Below are 10,590 nucleotides of genomic sequence, written 5' to 3' on the forward strand. Positions count from 1 at the left end.
ACAGCCCCCCCTCCCCACCCAGCCATGCTCCAGACCCGATCTTTCCATTCCAGGTAGCACACCTTGGCCTCCCTGGACCAGGGCTGAGAATCTCCTCTGCTCACTGAGTTTCCTTCCAGGTGCTTTTGCGTGGAGTGTGTGGACCTCTTGGTGGGGCCGGGGGCTGCCCAGGCGGCCATTAAGGAAGACCCCTGGAACTGCTACATGTGCGGGCACAAGGGTACCTATGGGCTGCTGCGGCGGCGAGAGGACTGGCCCTCCCGGCTCCAGATGTTCTTCGCTAATAACCACGACCAGGAATTTGTGAGTGCTGGGCCTGGGGCGTGGTCTCGAGCTCCCTTGGCTGACCTGTGGTTGTGGGACCTGAGCTGCGCACGGGGTGTGTGGGTCTAGGAGCCTGGCTAGAGGGCCAGCGCTGGGTGGGAGCTTGGGACACCACTGGGCGTACATCTGACCTTTTGTGCTCACTGCTTAGGATCCTCCAAAGGTTTACCCACCTGTCCCAGCTGAGAAGAGGAAGCCCATCCGGGTGCTGTCTCTCTTTGATGGAATTGCTACAGGTGAGGGGTGCAGGCCCAAGAGGTTCTGGCCACCTTGTCCCAGGATAGGGGATCGAGGTGTGTGGGCAACTCTGGCAAAACGAAATGATCGTTAGCTTCATAGCTGTTAAAATATTACCCCAAAGGCAAAACTTGTGTGTGAAGTGAAAACGTATGCAGTGCATGGACTTAGAGTTGACCAAAAATAAAGAAGTAAAATAGGTGGTAAAGCAGCCTGTCTGCTGGGCACTTCCTTAGTGGAGAAGATTCAGCCGTAGAGGATCAAGTGATCGTTAGTCCGATTCACAGAGATTTCACAGAGCCTCCAAGGACAGACTCATCAAGACAGAAACGTAACACAGTTCTGTTGTGTTTTGATTACACACAAGATAGTCTAAAGAAGGCTTATTTAAGTCACCCATTATCCTTTTATTAATATTTTGGCATATGTCCTTTTTAGATTTTTTTCTGTGCATGTGTGTTTATATGACCATACATCCATACATAAATTAAGTGGGTAGTGAATGCACACGGTTTTGTAACTTGCCTTGCATTTATTATATTATGACTGCTTTTTCATGTCAAGCGATATAAAGCTACATTTTTTTTTTTTTTTTGAGACGGAGTCTCACTCTGTTGCCCAGGCTGGACTGTAGTGGTGCCATCTCGGCCCACTGCGACCTCTGCCTCCCGGGTTCAAGCGATTCTCCTGCCTCAGCCTCTCAAGTAGCTGGGACTACAGGCACCCACCACCACGCCCAGATAATTTTTGTATTTTTAGCAGAGACGGGGTTTCACCATGTTGGCCAGGCTGGTCTTGATCTCTTGACCTTGTGATCCGCCCACCTCAGCCTCCCAAAGTGCTGGGATTACAAGCATGAGCCACCACACCCGGCCAAAGCTACATTCTTTATTTGTAAGTGCTGCGTAGGGTTCCATTGAGTCAAACTGCCATAATTTACTTAACGAACCCCTATTAGATCATTTGCTGTTTTTTTATTATTATAAGTAGTGCTGTGACAAGCATCGTGATAGAATATCTTTCTGTATTTGAACCACTCCCTCCTTAGGAAAACCTTGAGGAGATGCTGGGTCACCCTGTAGGCATTGTTTGCTTCATGTGACTCTGGACACTGCAGAAAGCGCCTAGGAGGTTGTGAAGACACATCCACCCCTCTGCCCTGCCCCCTAGCCAAGGGCTTCCTGGCTTTTGAGAAAGGAATAGCTCTTCTCAGAGTCTGTGTCTTTGGCCAGAGATATATAGGTGGTCTCAACCCAGGGACCCTGGTTAGAGGGTGAGGTGGAGCGGGTGGCTTCCCTGGCCAGACGTTTGTCTTCTGTTCTCAGCTCCACGCTGCTCTTCTGTAAACCTAGAAAAGTTCATTTACAGCTTTTTGTATCCCAGGCTGGAACCTTGAGGCCTTCTTAAATCATGTCACACCCCAGGAGGCTGTAAAAGCTCCTTGGCTGGGGGACGTATTGGGAGCAGCAGAAACAGTGCCGTACCCTGTTTCTCCTGAGACCCTCTCGGTATCTGCTCTGATTGTTTCCTTGCCTCAGTTCGGCTAGCATTTCTGGAGGGGGAGGGATCGTAGTAAGAAAATCAGTGTGGTTAGCTCGGGAAGCACAATGAAGGAGGCCTCTTCTGTCTGGAAGAACCTTTGCAATCCACAAGAGGGCTGAGTGAGGAATGGAAACTGCTCTGATGGGGAGGCAAGGGATGCACAGAGTTGGGGACTCACAGCGGAGGGGGTGGGGATTCCAGGGGACTATTGGGCGGGGCAGGGCATTGATGAAACCTTTGTGGAGCGGGGAGCATTCAGGTTGAGTCTCAAAGGGTGGGGTAGAATTGCAGCAGGAGGTGGTAAGAGGGTATGGAAGGACCAAGCTGTAGACGGACAACAACAAAGAAAAGGCCCCCAAAACGTCAGCTGCGATTCTTCCTGGATCCTGGAACCATGTACTCTCGGATCAGTCTTCTGCAGCTTTGACAGCCTTCCAGACAGGCCAAACGAGGCATGAGACAGAGCCTCGATGTCCTTACTATGGATACTCCAGTTGGATCCAGAAAGGATTTAAGGCATCTTCAGGGAAAAGACAGGACTTGGGTCTACAGCTGACCCCATGGGTCCTGTTGGCCAGCAGGCTCACCTGCCAAGACCAGGGTGCCAGGGAGATGGCTCCAAGTAACGGTGCTGTCTGCTGGCTGGTGCAGGGCTCCTGGTGCTGAAGGACTTGGGCATTCAGGTGGACCGCTACATTGCCTCGGAGGTGTGTGAGGACTCCATCACGGTGGGCATGGTGCGGCACCAGGGGAAGATCATGTACGTCGGGGACGTCCGCAGCGTCACACAGAAGCATGTATGTCCATGCTGTGGGGCGCAGCCCGTCTTCCCCACCCTGCACACTCAGCACCTGGAGGCAGCCCTTGCCTCCTTTCATTTTGTTCATTTGCCCTCTTTCTCTTCACCCCTTGCCCCAGCCTCTTTTTCTCCTTATCTTCCATTTGTTCTCTGTCTTGAGAGGGTAAAGGGCAAATTGAAATGGGAATTTGGGCTAGGCATGGTGGCTCATGCCAATAACGCCAGCACTTTGGGAGGCCAAGGTAGGAGAATCCCTTGAAGCCAGGGGTTTAAGACTAGCTTGGGCAACATAGTGCCTACTTGAGCTCTGGCTACTCCCTGGGCTGGTTTCTGGGCCATTTCTAGTAGAGCTCTTTGGATTAGAGAGAGAGGTTCCTGTCCTCCCAGTACTTTTGGCAAATAGCTTTACCAGCTTCCGTATCTGGGAGGCTCGGGCAGAGTCTTCCCTTAACCATGACTACAGGCCCTCTGGAGTCCTGAAGGGCAATTGGAGGACACTCACATGGCCCAGACACCCTGCCTAAGACACTCAGCGTGCCAGGTACCTTCAGACTCAGCCGTTCACGTGGGTCGCCTTCCCATTGGGCGGCTGTGTTGCCTGCCTGGGTGATACTAATTTCCCCACTGGCCTGAGAAATGATCCAACTTGGTCCCCTTCTTGTTTAGGACTTGTCCATGGTTGCAGTTAGGGTCGTGAGCCTGCAGAGCAGCTGGGTCTCCTCTTTCGTTTCAAAGGACTTCTTTGCCAAGTTCACAGATAATTTCTCTTTCTTCCTGTCTGCCTCTGTCCCTGGACAGCAGGCCCATCATGTTGCCTTTATCCTCCCAGATCCAGGAGTGGGGCCCATTCGATCTGGTGATTGGGGGCAGTCCCTGCAATGACCTCTCCATCGTCAACCCTGCTCGCAAGGGCCTCTACGGTAGGTACCATCCTGTCCCCTCCACCTTCTCAGCTGGTGCTTCTGCACGTAGGCTTCCTCCTTGGATATTTCTGCCCTGGGACAGCTATTCCCGATGACCCTGTCTTCCCGTGCCCTCCCCGTGCCCGAGCCACACCACTGTCCTATGCAGACAGCCCCAGCTGATGGCTTTCTCTTCCGACCTCTCAGAGGGCACTGGCCGGCTCTTCTTTGAGTTCTACCGCCTCCTGCATGATGCGCGGCCCAAGGAGGGAGATGATCGCCCCTTCTTCTGGCTCTTTGAGAATGTGGTGGCCATGGGCGTTAGTGACAAGAGGGACATCTCACGATTTCTCGAGGTATAGCCAGCAACCTTGGTTTGGCCAGCTCACTAATGGCTTCTACCTTGGACTGCTGCTTCATCCTGTCTCATCTGCATTGTGGAGCTGGGGACTGGTGACTTCTGCTTTGCAAGGGGCCTGTTTGGGAAGCCCCAGGCTTCCCGGATAGAAAGGGAGGAAGCAGGGTTAGAGGCCTACCTCAGAAAGAGCCAGTGGTCTCACTGTAAGAGGTGGCATTGTGGGTGTGAACCTCCGGGGTTGAAGGACCTGTCACTAAATCGGGTGGAGCGCCAGACTCTTGGGGTTGTGCATTCTGTATGGTGTTTGTTACACACCGGGACCTTTGAGAGGACAAATCAGTTTTCCCTGAGCAAGAAGGGCCTATCTTCATTCCTTGGTACCCAAGAAGAAAACAGGACTCAGCTCAGTTTTCATTCCTTACCATGTGAGTCCCCGTTTAACCCTGAGCCAAGTCTGAGCCGTGTGCAGAGGGCTTCTGCTGCCAGAGGCGCACTTGGAGTGGCCCTTCTGGGAGCTCGAGCCCACCCGTGCTCCTGAGTCTTGGGGTGGGTCCCACTGTGAGCTGGTGTTCTGACTGTAAGTGTGAGCAGGTGTCTATTTGAGTTATAATCAGGGCTCATGGTAAACACACGCATACTCGCTGGAGCCTGGGCCCTCCCAGCGTCTGGACAGTCTAGAGCCGCACTGTGCAATATGGTAGCCACCAGCCACATGCGGCTATTTACATTAACATTAACCATTCAGCTCCTCAATCACATTGGCCTCATTTTAGGTACAAAATAGCCACCTGTACTAGTGGGCTAGTGGCCACTGAATTGAACAGTGTAGAGGACATCCCACCATCGCAGAAGTTCATTTGGACAATGCTGATCTAGAACGTTCCAGTGACAGCTTGTGGAATGTGGCTAGGTGTAATTCCAGCTTCTCCTGGAGGCTGCAGGCTAGCCCAGTGTGTGGCTCCTGAGAGAGAAGTAAGAGGCTTTGAGGCTTTAAGGCTCGACCCCAGCAGCATGCCGGCGCTGTTTCATGCTCCTCCTTGGCTCATCTTCAAACCGTCTCCTGTTTTGTAGTCCAACCCTGTGATGATTGATGCCAAAGAAGTGTCAGCTGCACACAGGGCCCGCTACTTCTGGGGTAACCTTCCCGGTATGAACAGGTTGGTGAAAGCTCCCGGGCCTGGGGGACTGTGGGCTGGGACTGCAGGTGGGATGGCCCTTGGTTGGGGGGCCCCTGAGCTGGGCCCTCTCTGGCCAGCCTCTGCTGAATGATTAGTTGCTCTGCCATGTTCCTTATTTCCTTTTCCTTGAGGAGGAAGAGGAGTCAGGGTATAACAAATACTCGTCTGAAATCAGCAACTAGTGGTCTTAAAGCAGGACCTTTAGAGTCGTACTCTCTTTATACCAAAGAAGAGTCATGTGCTGCTGAGTTAGGTAGTTGGTTTTCTGACATTGTGATGTGTCCCGAACCCTCTGGTTCTTAGATTCTCCTGAGGCAAAGCCATGGGGCATGGCTTTGGGGCTGGGAAGGGGAGTCGTGGCCACAGCCTGTTTCAGGAGAGGGCATCTTGCTGCGGCTGCATGCAAGTTCAGGGTTCTGCTTAACTTAGTTTTACTAATCACACAGTTTGTTGGCTTCAGGTCCTTTTTTGGAGAGATTTTCTTCAGTTAGTTTACACAGATAAAGATTTTAATATCTAGGAATGAAGAAAATTCATTTCATCACGTATAAAACTGGCATTATAAAAAGGCTTTTTAGGCGAAAGAAATTGTCCAGAGTTGGCAATTCAAAAGCACACTGAGAGCCGCTCAGTTCCTGTCCATTGTGGAGGGAAGCATCTTCCAGAGTGTTCTGAGTCATGGGTATTAAACCTCCGTGGTGTGCTGCTTGGTATAACTAGAAGACATCGTTTCACCTAGCCTCAGTCAAACAGTCTCCCTCCTTGCTATTCCCATGAAGTTGGAGGACCTTCCCCATCTCATACATGTTTGGTAGAGTTGCTGGCAAGGGCTTGTTGAGGGGAAGGAGATGGGGCATTGGGGCAGCTGGCCTGAAACTGTCCACCGAGAGTTCCCAAGCTATATGTGTATATTGGGAAATGGATGGGCTAATGAGGTCCAAGTATTTTCATGGAACCATTCAGTGTCTCCTGACAGACCTTGGTCCTGTGGGGATTTCTCACCTGCTTCTTTCAACTCTAAAATACTAAACTCTGAGCTTCTAGGAGAAGCAGAGGTCCTGCATGCAGGGCTGAGAGTCGGGGGCATCTGTTGAGCACCTGATTTGACTGCAGGCCCCGCGGTTCCCACGTTGAGATCCTGGAGCCAGTCAGGGAAGCCTTCCTTAAATATCCTTACATGTCAGGAAAGGTCAGTGTTGAAGGGGACAGCCAGTCAGTTATCTGGCCTGCACCCTGAGAAGTGACATGTTTAATGTCACAGAATTTTTAGTCTTCAGGGAACAGCAGAATTTAAGTCTTTTTTTTTTTTTTTGAGAGGGAGTCTTGCTCTGTCGCTCAGGCTGGAGTGCAGTGGCGCGATCCTGGCTCACTGCAGCCTCCGCCTCCCAGGTTCAAGCGATTCTCCTGCCTTCAGCCTCCTGCGTAGCTGGGACTACAGACACCTACCACCACACCTGGCTCATTTTTATATTATTAGTAGAGACAGGGTTTCACCATGTTGACCAGGATGGACTCAAACTCCTGACCTCAGGTGACCCGCCCGCCTCGGTCTTCCAAAGGGCTGGGATTACAGGCGTGAGCCACTGTGCCTGGCCCAGAATTTAGTCTTTTAAAACTGTACATTTAAGGCTTGCGGTTTGATTAATTTCATCTAGTCACACCCATGTAACAGTCACCACAAATCAAGATACAAAACATTGTCACCCCCAAAGCTTGCTTTGCAGTGGGATGCTTAAAGCTCAGTGTGTTTTAGACTAACTGATGTAAAGATAGCTGTGCTTTTTTTCCTTTTCTGCTAGGTGTTATCTGCCTATTCATAATTTGAGACCACTTTTGAATTTACCTTTAAGGATTAACACTTGGTGGATTTGTGTCTGTGTAGAGCTGCGGCATGTGTTCGTGTGTTTGCGGGGAGTTTGAAGAGGGTTTTGGCATGTGTGCGTGATTTGGGGAAGCGGGGGTCTTACCCTGTGAATAAGTGGCTGCTGGGGGAGGGAGGGGAGTCGTGCAGCTGGGGCCCTTCCCGCTGTTCTCCAGGTTTCTGTTGTTACAGTCTCTCTTCTGCCTCCTAGGCCGTTGGCATCCACTGTGAATGATAAGCTGGAGCTGCAGGAGTGTCTGGAGCATGGCAGGATAGCCAAGGTCAGCTCCAGCGTCCAGAACCTGTGCTGGGGGGCAGGGAGAAGGAAGGGCAGGATGAGGTGGAGGTGTGGCCAGGGCCTTGTCCTGCCTGCTCCTCCAGCTAGTTTAGGAGAGGGTGCAGGGTCATGCAGCAGGGCAGCCAGAGGAGGGCCCAGGGCTGCTGGCCTTCAGCCCTTCCTCCCTGGTGAGTGTCGCTCATCACCCCCGGTAAACACTGAGGAGTCTTTACCAAGACCTGGACGTGCTATGCTTTTTTTTTATTCTTTTTTTCATTTTTAAATTTTTGGGCTAAAACCTATTACAAAAGCCTTCAAAGCAGGGCAGCCTCCTGTGATGTGGAAGCTCCATTTCTCTCTGGAGCTGGAATCTCCTGGAGTGAGTACCTGGGGCATTGGGTTCTGTGTCGGCAGGTTCCAGCATTCAGAACCACTGGCAGCGCCGAGAGCGTCTTTGAGCCCCTCAGTAACTTGGCATCCTTTAGCCTACAAGTCACTCCACCTCTGAAAGAACTAATTCTTTGGAAGACTTGGAAAGTATAGTGGCTACAGCTTCTACTTCTAAAGTCTGTGGCTAGGCCAGGTGCGATGGCCCATGCCTGTAATCCCAGCACTTTGGGAGGCCGAGGCAGGCGGATCACCTGAGGTCAGGAGTTTGAGACCAGCCTGGCCAACACGGTGAAACCCTGTCTGACTAAAAATACAAAAATTAGCTGGATGTGGTGGCGGGTGCCTGTAGTCCCAGCTACTCGGGAGTCTGAGGCATGATAATCACTTGAACCCAGGAGGTGGAGGTTACAGTGAGCTGAGATTGCGCCGCTGCACTCCAGCCTGGTGACAGAGTGAGACTCCATCTCAAAAAAAAAAAGTCTGTGGCTAGATGGATCTGACTAAGATTAGCCAGGTGACCTCCAAGAAGGAAGAAAAGTGGGACTGTGGGGTCTGCGGAGGCTCCTGCCTGGCGAACTCTGCTCACTCAGAGCCATACCCAGCCCCCTGAGTGGACCAGGCCCTGTCAGGGTTTGGCGAGTACCTGACATACTTGGTAGACTCATGACCAGTGTTGGCTGGTGACTGATTTCATGCTTATTCCTCTTTTCTCCTCTTCGTCATCTAGTTCAGCAAAGTGAGGACCATTACTACGAGGTCAAACTCCATAAAGCAGGGCAAAGACCAGCATTTCCCCGTCTTCATGAATGAGAAAGAGGACATCTTATGGTGCACTGAAATGGAAAGGTACCTGGGTTGTGCTGGCATCCGACTACGGTGTGGGCTGTTCTGCTTGCTGTGCTTGCTCCGGGGGGTCCCCTGCCTTTCCCACCTGGCTTGTTTTCCACACATGTCCTGGGAACAGTGGGTTTTATCAAGCGTTTCTCAACATGGCAGACTCCTGGGGTGGACTCCTGGCAGATCAGGCTCCTGTGTATTTTAAGGCTGGTCCTAAGTAAGGGGAGTCTAGGGACCAGGAGCAGTGGCTCATGCCTATAATCCCAGCACTTTGGGAGGCCGAGGCAGGCGGATCACCTGAGGTCAGGAGTTGGAGACCAGCCTGGCTAACATGGTGAAACCCCATCTACTAAAAATACAAAAATTAGCCGGGCATGGTCGCGGGTGCCTATAGTCCCAGTTACTCAGGAGGCTGTCAGGAGAATCGCTTGAATCTTAGAGGTGGAGGTTGCAGTGAGCTGAGATTGCACCACTGTGCTCCAGTCTGGGCAACAGAGAGACTCCATCTCAAAGGAAAAAAAAAAGAGGAGTCTAGGAATCCCCTGCTGCCTTGTCTCCCAGAGACCCTGCTGATCCCCAAGGAACCGCTGCAGCAACAGGACCTTCCTTAACTTGTGGTGCCAATTTTGTAGGTCTTTTGTAAACCAAGCCAGCATAGGGCCAGGCGGACCTTACAGCCTCAACACCCTGATTTGGTGCAAACGGGACTCTCAGGGCTGGATGACCTTCTTGTTCTCTAAGTGTAACTAGGATTTAGCCAGACAAAGAAACCATTTACACAAACAACCAGAGCAAACAGGAAATCCTTCAGCTTCTGAAGTCAGGCAGGAGTTCGGCTCCTTTTCACCTTCCCTCCTCTCAGCGGGGAGGATGCTAGGGCTGTGTGTTTGTTACGTGCAGACTCGAGGTGTACCTTGCCGAGCTAACCCTGCAGGAGAGGAGAACTGGAGAGTGTGTCCTGGAGGTATTTCTGAGGGATTGTTTAAAATTACTCTTACTTCTGCTGGGTTGTGAAACTCTAGGCAGTGATGACCTTATACCTTTAAGGCCACAGAAACTAGCACAGTGCCTGTCACATGGTTGGTGATCCGAGTGCTGGGTTGTTTGTAAAGGGCAGAAGATTCAGCAGAACTAAACAGGTGTCAGGGGAGTTGGTGGGTGCAAGTGCCCCTGTCCCTGCACTTTGGGCAGCTGCTGGTCCTCCGGGTCCTGCTGTGTGGTTAGACGGCTTCCAGGCAGCCTGGTCGGGTCAGCACTCATCCTGCCCTCTCTGCCTTTTCTCCCCCAGGGTATTTGGTTTCCCTGTCCACTATACTGACGTCTCCAACATGAGCCGCTTGGCGAGGCAGAGACTGCTGGGCCGGTCGTGGAGCGTGCCAGTCATCCGCCACCTCTTCGCTCCACTGAAGGAGTATTTTGCGTGTGTGTAAGGGACATGGGGGCAAACTGAGGTAGCGACACAAAGTTAAACAAACAAACAAAAAAACACAAAACATAATAAAACACCGAGAACGTGAGGATGGAGAGAAGTATCAGCACCCAGAAGAGAAAAAGGAATTTAAAACAAAAACCACAGAGGCGGAAATACCGGAGGGCTTTGCCTTGCGAAAAGGGTTGGACATCATCTCCTGATTTTTCAATGTTATTCTTCAGTCCTATTTAAAAACGAAACCAAGCTCCCTCCCCTTCCTCCCCCTCCCCTTTTTTTTCGATCAGACCTTTTGTTTTCTACTCTTTTCAGAGGGATTTTCTGTTTGTTTGGGTTTTGTTTCTTGCTGTGACTGAAACAAGAAGGTTATTGCAGCAAAAATCAGTAATGAAAAATAGTAACAATACCTTGCAGAGGAAAGGTGGGAGAGAGGAAAAAAGGAAATTCTATAGAAAT

General features: G+C 51.3%; 1 protein-coding gene across 2 annotated transcripts in view; it reads left to right on the forward strand.

Annotated features, from left to right (window-relative positions):
• Positions 1–10,590, forward strand: part of DNMT3A (DNA (cytosine-5-)-methyltransferase 3 alpha) — an 80,066-nt gene extending 69,476 nt beyond the window's left edge. For both annotated transcript variants that reach the window (XM_011950509.1, XM_011950519.1), the window contains 9 exons: positions 120–303; positions 476–560; positions 2,755–2,900; positions 3,732–3,822; positions 4,012–4,160; positions 5,234–5,319; positions 7,413–7,482; positions 8,596–8,714; positions 9,994–10,590. In XM_011950509.1, the coding sequence (XP_011805899.1) occupies positions 120–303; positions 476–560; positions 2,755–2,900; positions 3,732–3,822; positions 4,012–4,160; positions 5,234–5,319; positions 7,413–7,482; positions 8,596–8,714; positions 9,994–10,135 (1,072 nt within the window). In that variant the 3' untranslated portion in view covers positions 10,136–10,590. The remainder of the gene's footprint in view (positions 1–119; positions 304–475; positions 561–2,754; positions 2,901–3,731; positions 3,823–4,011; positions 4,161–5,233; positions 5,320–7,412; positions 7,483–8,595; positions 8,715–9,993) is intronic.

The sequence above is a fragment of the Colobus angolensis genome, unplaced genomic scaffold (genome assembly GCF_000951035.1).
Source record: "Colobus angolensis palliatus isolate OR3802 unplaced genomic scaffold, Cang.pa_1.0 Scaffold109, whole genome shotgun sequence".
Taxonomy (NCBI): Eukaryota; Metazoa; Chordata; class Mammalia; order Primates; family Cercopithecidae; genus Colobus; species Colobus angolensis.